We start from the raw sequence: 17,986 nt of genomic DNA on the forward strand, positions 1-17,986 counted from the left end.
GCCAGGTGCCCCCACAGGGGTGGGGGGCTTTTCTAAGGGGAGAGATACAGTGCCCCTGACCCAGCTCGGGTGCCCTGGGACTGGCATGGCACAGTGATGCTGGCCTTGAAAGGGCAGATCCGGGGCATCTGAAGGCACTGCAGTTGATCCAGAGGAGATAATGGGTCGAGGGGAGGACTCCTGGCATCTGGAGCAGATGCCTCTCGAAAGTAGAGCCCAGTCTGTAAGGTTAGTACCAGCTGGCCTGCAGTGGTCCTGGGTGTCCTGCTGATCCACGGCACAGGGACAAAGGGCTGCGGTGGGAGGGCCAGGGGTGCCGAGGGCGGCAGGGGCAGCCCAGACACCCCACGTGGAATGTGGCCAGGGCCTGGTCCTCGTCAGTGTCCAGCCCTGCATTTGGCTAAATGTTTACCTGTCCCCGTGTGCCTGCTAATGGGGAGATGCTGCACTGTTGGCCTGAGAGAATACACGTTTATCTCCATTAATTTATTTACTGAAACTTCTTTCTACTCCGCCTCTTCCCACAAAGTGTGCTGCAATCACCTGCCTGCCTGCCTCTCTGTCCTCCAGACAAGACCGCAGCTTCAAGGGGTCAGGGACATCATCCTCCCGGTCGCAGGGCAGGCACGGTGGCACACAACAGGTGCTTAATGAACATATCACCTTGGAAGGAGGAAGTAGTTTATTGTGCAGATGTGACCAGCTTCTGAGGCTGCAGCATTGAGTTGTAAGTACTTTGTCACAGATTATCCCATTTATTATTTTTATTTATTTATTTAAAACCAAAGACTTTTAAAAAAAATTATTTATTCGTGAGAGGCAGAGACACAGGCAGAGGGAGAAGCAATCTCCATGCAGAGAGCCCAAATGTGGGACTCGATCCTGGGACTCCAGGATTATGCCCTGGGCCAAAGGCAGGAGACAAACCGCTGAGCCACCCAGGGATCCCCTATTATTGTTTAAAGATTTGAGAGCATGTGCTACACATGGGCACGAGTGGGAGGGGCAGAGAGACAGGATCTCAAGTGGACTCTGCAGAGTGTGGAGCCCGATACGAGGCTTGATCCCAGGACCCTGAGATCACGACCTGAGCCGAAACCAAGAGTCAGATGCTCAACTGACTGTGCCACCCAGATGCCCTGCAGATGGTCCCATTTAAACTCTAAGTTCTCAGGATGAAGTATTGCCAATCTTATGACCCATGGTGAATAGTGGTGGGAGGCGAGGTGGAGGCCAAGGCTGCGTGGTGATTGTGAGGCTGACCACACAGCCTTTCCACTCAGGGCTCCCACAGACTGCACTACTTTCCTAGTTGGGGCGGGGGGCAGGATTTGGAGGCCCTGATTTTTTTTTTTTTTAAATTTTATGATAGACAGAGAGAGAGAGAGAGAGAAAGAGAGAGAGAGAGAGGCAGAGACACAGGCAGAGGGAGAAGCAGGCTCCATGCACCGGGAGCCCGACGTGGGATTTGATCCAGGGTCTCCAGGATCGCGCCCCGGGCCAAAGGCAGGCACCAAACCGCTGCGCCACTCAGGGATCCCTTTTTTTTTTTTTTAATTGGAGGCCCTGATTTTGAAGTCTGGGTGGCTGGGGCTGGAGCTGGGGGTGCAGGGCAGGAGCTCGCCTCCACTGCCTCTCCCTTGGAGGTCAGTGCCAGCTTGGCTGGGGACCTGAGGCTGGCTCTAGGCTGCACTTACTAGGGAGTGGCTCTGCTTCCTGGGCTATGGCTACCCTGGCATGCAACCTCTGATCAGTATGGAAGCAGAGTATCATACTAGGGGGGCTGTGGCTCTGGGACATTTCAGGTGCTTTGTCCCCAAAGTAGCATGTGGTCCTAGATCACACCCACGAAAGGCCACAGGGACTCTCAGCCCTGGCTCCTCAACCTGAGCCACTCTATTCTTCCCAGCTGGCCTCTGGCCACAGCCAACTCTTCACTGTCCTACACATCGTAGCTGCCCCAGAAGCATGGTGTTGTCCTTGGATAAACCCACAGGATAAATCCAACTGATTTTATATTTTTGTCAGCCTGGGAGCTAAGTATTAACTTCTCCCTAGCAGTCTGGTGACTTAGCACCATAGGACCCCTGTGGCTGGAGTTTGGGGTGTGTGTCAGCTCCTCCTTTATCTCCTTTAGAGCGAGGTATCCTCATGAAGAGGGGCAGTCTACAATCTCAAGGGGTCACAGAGTCCAGCTATGGGCCCGGCGCAGTGGTTAAGACAGCCTGGTAAGCTTGAAGCTCCTTGTGGAATAGACCATGGCATGCCCTGCCCCTCTGACCCCTTTTCCAAGGGCCAGGGGCAGATGTCCCAACCCCCTTGTTCTGTTGACTGGGGTCAGGGGGTGGGGTGGGGGGACAAAATCTAGAAAAGTGACCGTATTAATGAAGCAGGGAGAAGGAAGGGAAGGTGTTCTCAGGATGGAGACTGTGGCTCGAGGGGCTGGTCCACGGGCTGGGCTCCTTCTCCCTGGCTCAGGGACAGTGGGGACAGAGGAGAGTGGGGGGTCAGGGTCCAGAAGGTGAGGTCCTGGCGTGGGTGTGGGGACCCTAGTGTAAACTCCCGTTCCCACTCCCTGATCCTGATTTGTAGAGATGCCCTGGAGCTGGGCCTGCACACCTTCAGGCTGTCAGTCAGAGGGCAGACTTGGCAGGGCTTCTGAGAGGGGTTGGGAGGGAACAGAGCAGGGGTCTGGGAACTCAGCCTCCTTTGCTGTGCAGCCCCATGATTCATGACTCTGGCAGGAGGGAGGCAGCCTGGTATCAGGAGGGGAGAGTGGATGGGAGCAGTCCCAACCTCCCCGAGCTCAGCACCAGGCCTAGGTCTCACTGTGAGCAGGGGAGCAGCAGTAGCCTGCACCCCAGCACACTGGCCATCCTGGGTGCTTTGGTCCCTGGAAGCTCCCCCGAGCTGAGCCTCGGCCTTGGACACTGATGCTCGGCCATGACCAGAGCTCCAATGGCTCTCTCAGGACTTGGGGGGGCGGTTCCTGGGGCCTCTGGGCATCTCAGGAGTTGGGGTATCCAAGGCCTGTCTCCGGATGAGCTCTGCATAGAGCCCGCCCTTCTTCAGGAGCTCTTCATGAGTCCCCACCTATGGAGAGGAAGGAGGGGCAGGTAGTCACCCCAACCCAGCTCAGAGCTCTAGGTGGGCTGGCTTCTTATCTGCCACTGGGCTCCCTGTCTCCTAAGCCAGTGCCCCTTCTGGGGACACTATGAACCCAAAGCACAATTGGTTACACATTGCCACTGGCATGTTTGTATTTGTCAGCACCACCTTTCTCCTTAGCTGGGTTTTGGAAGAGCATCTGAATTCTTCTATCTCCCTTGCAGAACCCAAAGACTTGGGTTCAAAGCTACTTGAAGCAGCAGCCAGAGCCAGGAGTTGGGCTCCATGCAGCCCCCCAGCCTTGCTGCACACTGGCCCCTGAGCAGTTGCCTTTTCTGTACCTCAGCCCCTAGGCCCCTCTGCTCAGCCTTCTACAATTCTGAGTCCTTTCTCCTTGGTCCTGGGAGCCCTAATGCAGCTCTGCTACCCCCATGGGACGGAGAAGGAAACGGGCCTCGAGAGGCCAGGGCAGGAACTCCTGAATCCACACAGGGTATTGCTTCCAGGATATGGCCCAGGGCCCCCTGGGCTAGGCCAGACCCTCCCACGGCTCAGCTGAGCCACGCTTTCCACTGTGCCCAGGGCTGAAGCTGCCCAACCCACCGAGCCACTGCCCAGCCCCCAGCTGACCTCACAGACTTGGCCGCGGGCCATGACGACAATGTGGTGGGCTCCACGCACGGTGCTGAGCCGGTGCGCGATGACAAGCACGGTGCGGCCTGTGCTGGCACGATCCAGGGCCTCCTGCACCACCCGCTCGGACTCTGAGTCCAGCGCACTGGTCGCCTCATCCAGGATCAGCACCGTGGGCTGCTTGATGAGGGCGCGGGCGATGGCTAGGCGCTGCTTCTGGCCACCAGACAGGGTTGCGCCACGCTCACCTGGGAAGAAGGGGACAAGGGAGGAGCTCGAAGCATTCTTCAGAGAGGGGCACTGGGGGCCACCTGGAACTTCCCATCTGGTCCCTCAGGCGCCCCACCTAGCACTGTACACACATCCTGATCCCATAACCTGGGCCCATGCACCAACACACTCACACCCAACAGGAACTGTGTGCACGTGGGTCTCAGTGTCCCCTCAGAGTCACTGTGTGCCCCTCCCACACCAGGCCCTGCAGTTCTTGAGAACTTTTCCTGGCTGGCTGGGTCTTACTGCTGGGGGGGGGGGGGGCGGGGCATCCAGGACCCAGATGTGGGCCCTAGAATGCAGTGATGGCCTATCACAGGGCATTCTGGGAAGACCACACTTGGTCTACAGTGTCCACAGACAACAGAGGTGGTAGTGTGGGAGCTTAAGAAGGGCACCACGGTGACAGCGGTCAGAGACCAGTGAGGGCAGACTGAAGCTGCAGATGGGCCTGGGAGTATGCTGGGGTCAGAGGTATGAGGGAAGCGCTGCTCTACAGGGGTGTGGGGACGGCTCCTCCCCTCGGGGTAGTGTGGAATCGGAGCACTGCGTGGAATAGGCTGGGTCAGCAGCACAGCATGAATGACGGCTAAAGACGGGGTGCGGGGGGTGCCACTTAGCAGGTTGAATCTCAGCTAGACTGAGACCTAAGTTTCTTTTTTTTTTTTTTTAATTTTTATTTATTTATGATAGTCACGCAGAGAGAGAGAGAGGCAGAGACACAGGCAGAGAGAGAAGCAGGCTCCATGCACCGGGAGCCCGATGTGGGATTCGATCCCGGGTCTCCAGGATCGTGCCCTGGGCCAAAGGCAGGCGCCAAACCGCTGCGCCACCCAGGGATCCCAGAGGCCTAAGTTTCAAGAGTTGAAAACCCCAGATATGTCCACACCTTGAGATGTGCTGGAATATTCCACAACAGAGCCAAGACTCCAGATAAAAAAACACGGTCCCAAAGGTTGAAAAAAAGACCCCTGAGCTGAGTGCACAAATCTGCAAGCTATGATACGAATATTCTAATGTGAGGCTGTGATATTTTAATGTTCCAGAACTACTTGAGCCCTGTTCTGGGTAAGTCAGAAGGGAGACCCATCCAGCCATGTCAATCCCCGTGGGTAACATGATGGAAATATTTTCAAATTAAGTGATAAAAGCACAGGTACGACACAGGAATCAGAAGCATAAGGTATTACAAGGAGGTAATATCCTTGTGCTTCTGGTCGGGTCTGAGGACGGGGGGTCCTGGGCCTGTACTCCCTGTGGTATCCCTGTCTCTGCAGCCTGTGTGGGACTAAACCACAGAACCAGGTCTGCCCGCCCAGGCCACAGGTATAGTCTTCCCTGATGCCATGCCTCTGCTCTTGCCTCCCGGACCCCTCACAACCTGGGCCCTGCAGATCCGAGCAGGACGCTGTCCCTGGGACTCACCGACTACGGTGTTGTAGCCCTCTGGGAAGCTGGTGATGAACTCGTGGGCATTGGCTTCCCGGGCAGCTGCATAAACCTCTTCATCCGAGGCACCCATCTTCCCAAAGCGGATGTTCTCCATGATTGTTGTTCCAAACAGGACTGGCTCCTGTGGGTGGGGACTCCGCATGGAACATTCTGACTTTGCCCCATACCCCAGAAGGGGTGCATCAGGAAAGGCGATTTTGGCCACACCAGAACCACCTTCTTGGAGGGCAAGCAGGGGCAGTTGAAAATTACAAATCGATGAAGAACAGAGATCTACCAAAGTGGAAGAGGCCATGCTCCCTGCAGGGCACAGGGTTCCTGAGGAGTGGGATGGGGAGGTAGCTGGGAGAGCTGGGCCCTCCTCTCTGGAGAGATGGGAGTAAGGGGGTTTGCATTCTGGGTTTCTCCTGCAGGGGTAGGTGGGTAAGGGTGCCCTCCTAACCCACTCAGAGGGGGAAAGTAGCCTCTCGCTGGGCGGCACCACTTCAAACAGAAGGAAAGGAGCAAGGCTGAGGGCCCCAGGGTGGGGCTGTGGGACCATGCTTAGTGGGGGGCAGGGGTCTCTACACTTTCTGGACACCATAGGTTTGTCGGAGAACTCAGGGATCCTAAAACAGCACCCCACCCCACCTGCTTGGAGGCTTTAGTTGAGTTCCTTCCCTGGACACGAGGGCAGAGCTGCAGTGGGCAGTTATGGGGATGCCTCAGATCCCATGACCACTGGGGGGGCCAGTGAAGATGGCTAGAGCCCTCCCACTGATGCTCCACCAGAGAGAACAGGGGTGATGGGGGGGAAGGTCCCATGTGTGTAAGGGCTGAGAGAAAAGTCAGAGGGAGGGGAGAGGGTCTGGGAAGTTAAGTCACACGTACTAGTAAGCCTGTGCAGAGAGGTAAGCCTCTCCTCTCCTCACCTGGCTGATGAAGCCGATGACCTGGCCCCGGAGCCAGGACGGATCAAGGGTACGCAGGTCCCGTCCATCCAGTGTCACCATACCCGCCGTGGGGTCATAGAAGCGCTCAAGCAGGGAAGCCACAGTGGTCTTTCCTGGGGAATGGGGGTTGGGGAGGTGGCGAGGTTGGGGAAGATAGCATGGTTTCTAGACATTGTGCCCCACCCCACGCTGAGCAGCCACCATAGGAAGGGAAGCCATAGGGTTGGAGGGTGGTGGGTTCCTCTCACCTCCACCGGACTGGCCCACGAGGGCCACGATCTTGCCAGGGGGCAGGGTGAGGGAGAAGTCCTTGAGCACCTGGAAGCCAGGGCGGCAGGGGTAACTGGGAGGAGCCAAGAGAGACCCTTGGTCAGACCAGGTTCTGGCCCCTTTCTGCCCTGGGCCCTCAAGTCTAACTGTACCCTGAGGGGAGCTTATTTGGAAGGAGACCTTGACCCAAACTCCTGAGCCCAAAGGGAACGACCCCCGCACCCATCTGCCAATGCTGACCTGAAGCAGACGTTGCGGAACGTGATGGCCCCGTGCAGGTGCTCTCTGGGGATGCGGCAGCCCCCAGACAGAGGGATACACGGGCTCAGAGTCATGTACTCGAAGACCCGGGCCCCAGCGCTGAGCCCCCGTACCACCTGGGGAGAGGGTTAAAGTCTGTGGTGAGGGAGAGGCGGGGCTCACAGTGTCCCCTCCACCCTGACACCTGCTTCCTGCAGCACACAGCTGATGCTCCTGACACGCTGCCAGCCCAGATCTGATGTCCACACCCCAGGGCGCACCCCCCGATTGCCACTCACTTGGCCAAACAGGACGGAGAGGTTGGCCATGGACCTGTGAGGAGGAGAGAAAGGCTGAAGAGTGGGGCCCAGAGCCCAAGAGAAGAGTGGTGCCAGAGAGGAGGGCTGTCGGCGGCTGGAAGGTGAGTCACGCGTCTCAGTCACCAGTCCCTGACTGGGCCATGTGTCTGAGAGTGTGCGCACAGTTCTTCCTTGAAGGGGAAAGACTGACTCTTTTTTTTTTTGAAAGACTGACTCTTGAAGAGGAAAGTCACTTCTTCCAGCACCAGGGGGGACAAGGTGGGGAGGAGCCTGCACAGAAGTGGTTCTGGCAGGTCAGAGAGCTACTGGCCTTTGCCAAAGTGAGTGCAGAGGCATGGAGCAAGGAAGAGCTGGGACAGCGAGCTATCTGTGGACAAGAAGGAAGCACATTCTCCACAAGAGATCTGGAAGCCATTAGGGCCTGGCACTGGTGCCTGGCAGCAACCTAAAAACTGATGCCCATAACTCGTTGTGATGTCTGTGGTGCCCTAGCTCTCAGAGCTGGCTCAGAAGGCAGGCCTTGCTCTCCCAAGAGGCCTGGTGGGGGGCAGAGGGGCAGCCCATTCCCAGTGGGGCCCAGCCCTGCATGCAGACCCCATGACTGGGGTCCCTCTGGGTGCCTCCCGGTCTCCTCCACAGACCCAGTGCCACAAAACAACATGTAGAATGGGGTCTAGAGGTAGAGGCTGCCTCTCATCCTTCCCTGCCCCCATTGGACCCCAGGAGGAAATCCATCAGCCTCCTGAATAAAACAGCCCTAATTCCTCTGAAGTGGGTGGTGAAGGATCTCCATGTAGTAAGGGGCCCTCAAAAGGATTGGCCTGTGGCTGTGGGAGCAGCTCCATCTAGCAGCCTGAGAGAGAATAGTATGGATGGGCATCCTAGGCCTTTTGGTTTGAAATAAAGCTCTGCTCAGGCAAGGCAGTGCAGTGGGGAGGAGAGGTTCTGAACTTAGGCCATATGGGGAAGTGGGGGCTCAGGGGAAGGCGAGCCAGGCTTGGGAGGTGTAGGGAAAGGGAGACTTTCCTACCACAGCCCGTGGAGGGCCATGTGGTGACTGTATGAGAACCACAGGGCTCATCAGGGTCCTCAGGACCAGAGCAAGAGGCCAGGGCTCAGCCTGGGATCAGTGCCAAGTCCTGTCTCTAAAATAAAGAGCCTCTTGGTACCCAGGCCACCAAGGAACAGTTTTCAGGCTGGAGGAGGGATGAGGCCACCTAGAGTCTGAACTCAGAGGTCTGAATGGGCCCATATTAGGGAGCACTGGACATAAACAGGGCTGAGGATGGGCATCTTTTCTGCCAGCCTGTCTTCGGGTTGGCTCCGCTCTACCTGGGACAATAATGAGGGTGATGGTGAGGGATGCTGTAGGAAACAGGCGGTAAGACACACTGCAGAGCCAGGCCACGAGTGCCATGAGAATCAGAAGCCATGGGGAAGGGGCATGGAGGGGTGTCTGGGGTGACCCTGCACTTCCTTAATGTGGTTAACAGTAATACCGGTCTCCACTCTTCAGTAATTTATGATAGTCTATTCTCTCTTCAATTATTTATCACAGTACCTATTTATGCTTGATGCAGGAACTGGTAGTGTTTAGCTTAGAAGAGAAAGGAAAGGGGAGGCCTTGAGGGTCTCATGCAAAGGGAGGCAAGAGCTCTGGGCAGACAGGCCCAGTGGAGCGGGTGGGTCTCAGAGCAATGAGCACACTGAGCCTTGAGGGTGGGAAGAGGGAGAGAGGGTGACCTTTTCATCCTTGGGACGCTCAGGCAGACGACGGCAGGCAAGCTCGTAAAGAGCAAGTCAAAGATGGTCAACCCACAAATGGAATCCTCTCAGCCCTAACAAGGAAGGAAATCCTGACGGGCTATGCCATGGATGAACCTGGGAGATGTCACCCTGAGTAAAAAAGGCCCATCACTGAAGGACAAACGCTGTGTGATCGCACACGTATGAGGGACCCGCAGTGGGTGAAGCACAGAGCCAGAGGCTGTCGGGCGGGGAGAGGGGCCATGGGCCTTAGTGGTTAATGGGCACAGTGCTTCAGTTTTGCAGGATGAAGGCATGCTGGTGGTGAATGGTGGCAGTGGCCACACAACTGCATGACGCATGCAAAACGCTACTACAGTGTATGCTGAAAATCAGTCAAAATGGTACATTTTATGTTATGGGTATTTTACCACAATCACCAACTTTTTAAAAAGCTGTCACGGACCCTTCTGAGCTGTTTAGCTGGCGGGAGACGACAGTTGCATCCCTGGGCACCCAGAGCATCAGGTTGGAGGGCGCCCACGGAAGGCACCCTGTGCTTCCCTGAGGAAACTGGGTGGGCCAGGGGCAGGGCTCTTTCGGGACAGGAACAGCCTCACACTCACCTCTGCACCGTCTGGGAGGCCACCAGGAAGGACATGAGGTCTCCCCCTCTCAGCTGCTGTCCAGCCACGAGGGAGCCCCCAACGAACAGGGTGCCCAAGACCATGCCTACAGGCGGAAAAGGGCCAGGTGGTTAGCAAGGAAGCAGCTAGGATCAGGGGACACAGCCCAGGTGAGTCCCCAGTTCCAGTCCCTGCTGTGCCTCCGACTGGAATGACAAGTCATTTCAGTAGTGTCCGCTTTTGTTTCATTTGGGAATGAACGCATGCATGTGTGTTGGGGGGAGGCACTCAGGCAGCTGGCACTGGACAGACATCTAAGGGACATCAAGCCCGTGGAGAGCTGCCCCTTGCTGCCTCGCTGGGACTTCCTTGGCTGATCCATGCTCATCCCCAGCCATGACCCAGTGCTCCCACACCCCTGGTGGGGACTCGCTCACTCACAGTTGAAGGCAATGTTGGAGAGCCCTTGGAACAAGGCAATGCCCCTGCCCAGCTCCTCTGCCTTACAGCGGGACTCCTCCAGCTCCGCTCCATAGCGTCTGGGGAGAGAGGCCAAGCCCGGCCATCAGGAAGCAGCCAGGGTGGGGTACAGGGCTGATGGGGTGCATTTGGGGATCCTCCCTGCTTCAAGTTCTTCCCCGTGTGGAACTCACTCCTCTTCTCGGTGCTCCATGGCGAACGCCCGCACCGTGCGAACATTGCCCAGGGCCTCATCTGCTACGCCTGTTGCCCTGGCAACCTGCAAGGAGTCCAGGAAGTTGACACTGAGGTTGGAAATTGGGGAAGGGGGGGTGGCATGGTAATGGGGTAATGGCAGGGCAGAGAGCAATGGGGCAGGTGGGGAGGATGGGCAGCAATGCCAGTACCTGCTCCTGACACTGGCGAGACAATTTCCGGAGAGCTGAGCCCATTAGGGTGCCAACTCCCATGAGCATTGGTGTGGCCACCATCAGCAGCAGCGTGAGGCGTGTGGACAGCATGGAAAGGGACACCAGGCAGCCAGCCACCTGGGTGCAGCTCCGTAGCCCCTGGGCAGAGGCAGAAGGCAGGAAGGCCATGAGGCAACAGCATCACGACAGGGGGTGGGGGATGACTTTCCCAGGAATCTGCTGGCCACAGCGTGACTCTCACAAGGCCAAGGCCGTAGGTCTGGGCTCTGGGAGGCCACATGGCAGTCCACCTGGTCATTAAACGTAGCCCCCTCTTTACTAGCGGGCATGAAAGGGATGGGTGAGAATGTCTATGGACCACAGCATCCTTCCCTAGACAAATCCCAGTTTGTTCTGGTGTTTTGCTCAAGGAACTGAACTAAAAGAGTAGAATATGGATGTCACACAGAATAGCTGTGGGCCAGTCTGGCATGACCGAACAGCCACGGTGACAGTGTGGGTGGATGAGGATGGGACACCAGTAATACAGTAAAAAGCCTTCACTCCTCCTCACACTTGTCAGCATGCCAAGTATTCTGAGGGCAAGGCAGTCCGGGGTGATTTTGCTCTTGGCAAGCTGGTCCAGGAAAGGCTCTTGACGGAGTCCTTGAGAAGGTTTTTCTGGGGAGGTAGAATTTCAGAACAGGAGAGAAACAGCTCGTACTGACCTTGGATGATGCCACAGTACCTCCCTTCTGTGAACTTCCCCATTCCCTCACCCACGCCCTTGCCAGACAGCAGGCTTCTTACTTGGTGTGAACCTAGGCTCAGGGCGCAACAGCAAGGTGGGATGGGGCTGGCCTGCTGTGTCTACACTAGACAGTGTGTGTATGGGTGTGCATCTGCATGTGTGAGTGTGTACACACAGGGGAACCGGGGGAACTGACCTGGGAGATGACAAGTTTGAAAGATGATTTAAACTCCTGCACATCGGTTGTCAACCGGCTCACCAGCTGCCCTGTCTTTTTAGCATCAAAGAACGCAATATCTTGCCTGATGATAGGTCAAGGGTGCAGGACGTAAGGGAGAAGAGGGAGACGTGAGTTCAGGATGAGCCCCCTGCCCGCCACCTGGACCATCAGCCACTCCTACCCACACCCTGTAGCTGGCAGTACCGGAGCAGGTTGCTGAAGAGGGCCCTCCGCATGTCCACGGCCATGCGCTCGCCGATGCGGGATAGCAATACCAGGTACCCGAAGGTCAACAGCCCCTGGGAGAGAGGCCGGAGCACTCAGGGGCGCCTGGGCGGCTCCTCTGGGTGCCCCCAGGCCCTCCCTCCTGCTGTACCTGGACACCATAGAGGATGAGCAGGTGGGTGCTGAGGTTCCGGGACTCCGTCAGGAAACTACCCACATGGTCCCTTGTGTACTTGGCCACGATCTCCACCAGCTGGCCCAGAAGCAGGGGGATCTGCACATTCACCAGTGCTGCACCCAGCGCCAGCTTGGCAAGGGGTGGCAAAGCAGGCATTTAGAAGGAGCCACATTCCTTCCCATCCCTGGCCCTGACCTCAGCCCTCCCTCCCCACAGCTGTTCATGCTTTGGCTACTTCTGTGCTTCTCTGAGACAGCTAAGTTAAAGCCCAGGCTGCCAGCCCCTGGGGACCCCTGGACCCTGCACATCCAGCTGTTCCATGCAGGATCTCCTGGTATCCCTTGGCTTCCAGTTCCCCAAGCCAGCCAGCCCTTGCTGCTTCCTGAGGTCTACTTTGAGATTTGGTGAGGCAGACAAGCTGTCCCCATGCAGCTCTGGGTGGTGCTCACAAACCCCTGACTGGCTCCTTCCCTGTCCCTGACGTGGAGGCATGGAGAGGGGCAACTCACCACGATGGCTACCCCCAGAACCAGCAGGTGGGGCCGCAGAAACTGCCAGAAGAGCTTCCAGTTAAAGCGAGACTCCCCAACATAAGGCCTGGAGTAGGTAGGAGGGGCCTCCTCAGCCTCACACAACGCCACGAGGCCGAGGCGGGGGCACTTAGTCCAGACCACAGGGCCTAGAAGGATGCCCCCAAGCCAGCGCCAGGCACAGGGTCTTTGGCTGGGGGCTGGGCGTGCTTGAGGGAGGTGGGCCCGGAGCTGGGACCTCAGCTGGGCCACGGCCCTGAGGAGGTAGGAGGCATGGTGGCTGTTGGAGGACCTGTGGGGAGAGAATGGCATCAATGGCTCGAGGCCCCGACTATTCCTCAAAGCAGCCCAGCTGTGGGCTGAGCCCTCCAGACAGCACTCCCTCTTGCACGGGGTTCTGCGCTGCCTTTCCCAGGGCTGCTCTTCAGCAACCTCAGTTTCTAAGAGGAATGCATACAGGCCGAGTGGCCCAGGAATAAGACAATGGCCTGTAGTCAAGTCAGAGAGGTGTGTGTGGTCACACAACTAGGCCTTCTCAGCCACCACAGGTCAGCGACCATCTCCAATCCACACCCTTTCTCATCACAGGACAGCGTACTGGACGGCAGCTAGTCCACAGGCCTCCTTTTATAGATGAGGACGCAGAAGTCTTGAGGGAGTCCGGCTCAGAGCAGCAGGAGAGGGAGTGAGCCTGCAGGGGTCTCACCAAGTAGGTGAGACCTGGAGCCTCTGGCCTCTACCCTCCACCTCCGGGGCAGATGTGTTCTGTTACTCTCACTTGCTAAGAGAAGTGTCATGGGGGCTGGGAGAGGTGAGAAAATCTGTCCCCAAGCAGCAGAACTTAGAAAAGAGGAGAACCTGCTGTGTGATTCTAGAACCCAGGCTTGCTCCACGTGGCCCCATGTGATGTGCCCAAGGCCGTGTGTGGCAGGGCCTGGCCTGGCCCCAAGGCTTCTGACCACTGGTCAGTGCTCATTGCATCCCCTCACCTGGCTCCTCCCAGGTCTTGGGTGCTTATGTGACAACGGGACAAAAAAGAAATAACAATCCAAATAACGTATCTCTTCAGCTCTGATATGCTATGCCCAAATCACCTTCTGTGTTCTGCGGTTTCCATCTGGACTTTAGAGGGTGACGAGGACCTATGGTGGGCGTTTAGGCTGGGGTATGACATAATCAAATTTACATCTCAAGATCATAGTGGAGAGGAGAGGGCTGGAGGGGAGCAAGACGGGCTACGGGAAGCCTGTTAGAAACAGAAGTTATCTGGCTAAGAGTATATGGTGGGATTGCTCAAAGACTCAAATGAGGTTGGGGCGCCCGGGTGGCTCAGTCAGTTAAGCGGCTGAACCCTTTGGACGGCTGACCCTTTGGACGCCTGGGTGGCTCAGCGGTTAAGTGTCTGCTTTCAGCTTAGGCCGTGACGGGATGGAGTCCCACATCGGGCTCCCTGCATGGAGCCTGCTTCTCCCTCTGCCTATGTCTCTCTGTGTGTCGCTCATGAATAAATAAATAAAATCTCTAAAAAGAAAAATAGCCGACTCTTGGTTTCACCTCAGGTCATGATCTCAGGGTCCTGGGATTGAGCCTAGCTTTGGGCTCTGAGCTCTGTGGTGAGTCTGCTTGAGGATTCTCTCTCTTTCTCCCTCTGCCCCCACCCCCCACTCACATGCATATGTTCGTGCTCTCTCTTAAATAAATCAATCATAAAGAAAAATACTCCCTTTGGAAAAAAAATATTTAAATGGCATTACTGATGGACAGGGGCTTTTTAAAAAAAACAAATAGGATGAGGTTTTTCCTTTACTCTGATAGTCTTGTATTCTTAGACACTTTTAAAAAAATTTTTTTATTTATCTGAGAGGCACAGAGAAAGGAAGAGAGAGAGCATGAGCAGAGTGAGGGGCAGAGGGCGAAGCAGACTCCCGCTGAGCAGGTAGCCTGATGTGGGGCTCAATCCCAGAACCCTGGGATCATAACCTGAGGCAAAGGCAGATGCTTAACCGACTGAGCCATCCAGGTGTCACTATCTTAAATTTTAGACAGAGAAGCTCACCCTCCTTCCAATTTTTCCATTAGGCTTTACATTCTTGAGGGCAGAAAGCTCTATCTTATTCACACTGCATCCCTAGCACTTAGCAGAGCTCTTATACATGGTAAGTGTTCAGTAAATGCTTATGTTTGTTGAGTGCGTGCCCTCATTAGAAATGAGGAAGAAAAAAAAAAAATAAAAAGAAATGAGGAAGAGAAAAATTTGACCTGACCTGTTATTGCACTGGTTGCAAAGTTTCGGACTTATTGAGGCCAACAATAAGAAATACGCTGTACATTGCCACCCAGTAGGAAAAATGCGTCACACAAAATTGAAATGCTTCACAAAACAATACTTCCCCTAATTTGTTACACATGTATTTTATCATATTCACTTTTTTTTTTAAGGTAGGCTCCACACCCAACCTGTGGCTTGAACTCATGACCCTGAGATCGAGTCACATGCTCAATAGGCACCCCCTATTATATTCACTTCTAAATGATCCTGACTCACTAAACTCATTTTATGATCTCTTGTTGTGACTTGCACATTTGAAAGACACTGCACTTGTGAATACACAAAAACTTGGATATTATTTTATTTCTTTTCTTGGGTTTCTCTCTGGTTTAAATGATATCAATACCCTTATTCTCTTCCTAAGGACTGTTTTCAAACTTTTTAATAATTCACCATGGCTACTTTCCAGCTTCTATCATCTTCTCCAAACTAAGACTCTAAGCAGAGCTTGGTCATTGCCAGGAACTGGCAGATTACTTCCCAGCAACAGTACTTCTTAGCGCCAGCTTGGCCCAGCTCTTGCCCTCTTAGTCAGATGGGCTTTCCAAATGTCACAAGTCCACTCCGCCCACCACTGCCAGTAGGCTGCCTGGCTGGCCCACAGGTTATTCACTCCAGTGGAGTAGCAGTCTCAGGGTCGATGTTCCTTTCCTACCTGTCTCTCTCTCTCTCTGAGCTGACATGTGTAGAGTGAACACACAAAAACACACACACGCATTTCTAGATTGACTTTATCTTTGCTGAAAAGTATCCAGATCCAGGAACCATTTTTGTTTAGCTCATATTGACTCTCGGGGGCAACACCAATATTAAATGTCTCTGGGCACTGATAACTTTTGCCCAAATTGCCAGACCAATTCCAAGAACAAGCACAGAATGGGGGCAGGATCCGCGGCGATCCCAAGGCTCACACCTGTACAGCACGGCGCCCTCTAGTGGGAAGAACGGACCCGGTGTGGTCACCGACCTAGAGCGTGCCCTCCGCCATCCCACACACGGATACACACGGGCCGAGTCTCCTGCTGGCACCTGGGTCCTCTCCATAAATAATTGAGGCCAAGCTCCGGGGAGTGACATTTCACCCCCCACCCCCACCCCTGGGCCGGCCTACAACTTCCAGCAGGCCTCGGACGAGCCCGGGACTCCATCTCCCGGCAGGCCCCATGCACGGCCAGCCGGTCAACGGCCCGCGCTCCCAGTAGATTTCTCACTCTTTACCTGACGGCCGAGGATGTCTGGAAGCAGAGGGGTGGTAGCAACCTGCCTGGGACAGGGCCACCCCGAATCCCGACCCGAAATAAATGCACCAACATGATGGAACGTGAGTACAGGAGCAGCCAACCGCTGCAGCTTCACCCTCATCCCATTGAGGGCTCCATGTTGGCTCCGGCCCGCATCCCGACAACACCCTCGCCCCTCGGCGACGATTGGCGGAAAGACGCATCAATCTTGTCAAGGGCTGTGATTGGAGAAGACTTTCACGATCTTCCTCCTTCCGGAACTGTGATTGGAGAAGCCGCCTGCCCGCCCGCCCCCAGGCCTGGGCAGGGCCGAGCAGGCGGGGCAGTGCCTTCCGCCCTCTGACGGGGGTCAGCTCTGGGGTGACACCGCCGCTGTGTTCCTACTGTGTCCATCCACCGCGGGGTATCCATGGTAACGCGCCAGCCGCTGACCTCGGGGCTGTTCTCCCATGGGTGCTCCCGGCGGACTCTAGATGTCCCGAAATGTCTAAGGAGTGAAGAGTGCTGGTCCTACAGGAGGAAGGGACAAACATGTTCCCGGGGAATTTTTTTGAAACATGCCTTGTCACCCGCCCCTTTCTCCCAGGCAGGTCAGAGTTCCAGGGACAGCAGCCACGTGTATTTGGGAAACAACTACCCTGGTGATTCTGACACACTTCCCCTCCTCAAGGATTGGGAACGGGGCCCCTGGGTGGCTCAGTGGTTGAGCGTGCCTTTGGCTCAGGGCCTGATCTCTGGGTCCCGGGATCGAGTCCCTGCGTGGAGCCTGCTTCTCCCTCTGCCTGTGTTCTCTCTCTGTGTCTCTTCTGAATAAATAAATAAAATTAACAACAACAACAAGAGGATTGAGAACCACTGGCGTGGAGACGTCTTGTAAAGTGCCACCCCAGACCCTTCTCCGCAGATGCCTTCCTCACCGCGGCCAAGGTGACTTGCCTAAGGCACCCACCGCACTCCTCTTGCACCTCTGTGGAGTACTTATTTATTTCTTCTGTGTAATTATTTGCATAGCTACCTCCCCCATGGGCTGTGACTTCCTTCTGGGTAGTGGCTCCCTCTCATTCATCCATACCCCACTTCCCCTCCAAATGCCTGGCAGAGAAAAGTGCTCTTTATAATGAACTGACTTGAATTGGGATGGTTATAGGGAGGCTGTCAACTGATGAATCCGGGGTAGAACTGGGTAGGAAAATATGCCAGATTAGCTTGAAGCTGGGCTGGGAGTATGGGAGGGGGTCCTCATGTGAGCATGGTGGAATATTGGGGTGAGTGAGGTGGAGGGGAGGTCAGGCAAAACCTACATAACCCACCTTGGCAGATGTCTCAAAGAAATCGGCATCCCCTAGCCCCTCTGCAATGGGGGATTCCATCTCCTGCACTAGGATGCCACCTCCAGGAGTGAGTCTCTGTTTTCATAGCTCTGCCCCTGTTGCTCAGGGATAAAACTATGCAAGCCCCAAGCTACTATAACAATCCCTGTCCCCAGAAGGCAGCACGGAAGGAGAAAAACAGGCGTATCTGGACTCACGTTTTGTGGGCAACTCCACAATTGCCTCCACATTCCTCCAATGAACACTCTGGGAAGCACTGTGTTCCTCTCCCTACTTCCTGGATACTGGCCCCTACAACAGCCCTCAGGCTTCAGCCCTGGAGGCCCTGACACCTGGGTGGCTGAGTCAGCACCTCAGGAATGGGGTTCAGTAGGAAACCGGGTGATTCAGGGCCTCAGGAATGGCGTCAGACATGCCAACAAAGCAGCTGCCTCCTCCTCTTCATTGAGGCAGCAGCAAGGAACTCAACTCAGCCAGCTCATCCTGGGGTATTCAAATTACCCTTCCAAATCTTGGACCCCCAGCTGCCCTCCACTGGTTCAGCTCTGATGCTTCTCAGGGGGCCCCCCAAAGCTGGATCAGGACTAGGCAAGAGGGTTTTCAGCATTTAAGGGGACAAAGAAGAAAAACAATGGAAATTCCAAGGGGGCCTCTTTCTACTGTAAGCTCCCAAACCACTTCTCACATCCAGGTTAGCTGCCTCTCCTTTCTC

At 55.5% G+C, this 17,986-nt stretch overlaps 1 protein-coding gene across 2 annotated transcripts; it reads right to left on the reverse strand.

Moving 5' to 3' along the window:
- Nucleotides 1-1,434: 1,434 nt before the first annotated feature.
- ABCB8 (ATP binding cassette subfamily B member 8) lies at nucleotides 1,435-16,719 on the reverse strand. 2 transcript variants are annotated; one of them, XM_041752086.1, is made up of 16 exons: nucleotides 15,921-16,719; nucleotides 12,353-12,665; nucleotides 11,817-11,972; nucleotides 11,645-11,739; nucleotides 11,417-11,522; nucleotides 10,467-10,628; nucleotides 10,254-10,339; nucleotides 10,042-10,139; nucleotides 9,601-9,706; nucleotides 7,208-7,241; nucleotides 6,909-7,045; nucleotides 6,647-6,741; nucleotides 6,378-6,511; nucleotides 5,440-5,587; nucleotides 3,739-3,989; nucleotides 1,435-3,093 (listed from the first exon to the last, which is right to left on the reverse strand). In XM_041752086.1, exons 1-16 carry the CDS (start codon nucleotides 16,013-16,015, stop codon nucleotides 2,968-2,970), a joined length of 2,142 nt encoding a protein of 713 aa, XP_041608020.1. In that variant the 5' UTR covers nucleotides 16,016-16,719; the 3' UTR covers nucleotides 1,435-2,967. The 2 variants fall into 2 exon arrangements, with proteins under 2 accessions (XP_041608020.1, XP_041608021.1); XM_041752087.1 differs by lacking the exon at nucleotides 12,353-12,665 and having other exon boundaries at nucleotides 15,921-16,079.
- Nucleotides 16,720-17,986: the final 1,267 nt, after the last annotated feature.

Source organism: Vulpes lagopus, chromosome 4 (genome assembly GCF_018345385.1).
Source record: "Vulpes lagopus strain Blue_001 chromosome 4, ASM1834538v1, whole genome shotgun sequence".
Taxonomy (NCBI): domain Eukaryota; kingdom Metazoa; phylum Chordata; class Mammalia; order Carnivora; family Canidae; genus Vulpes; species Vulpes lagopus.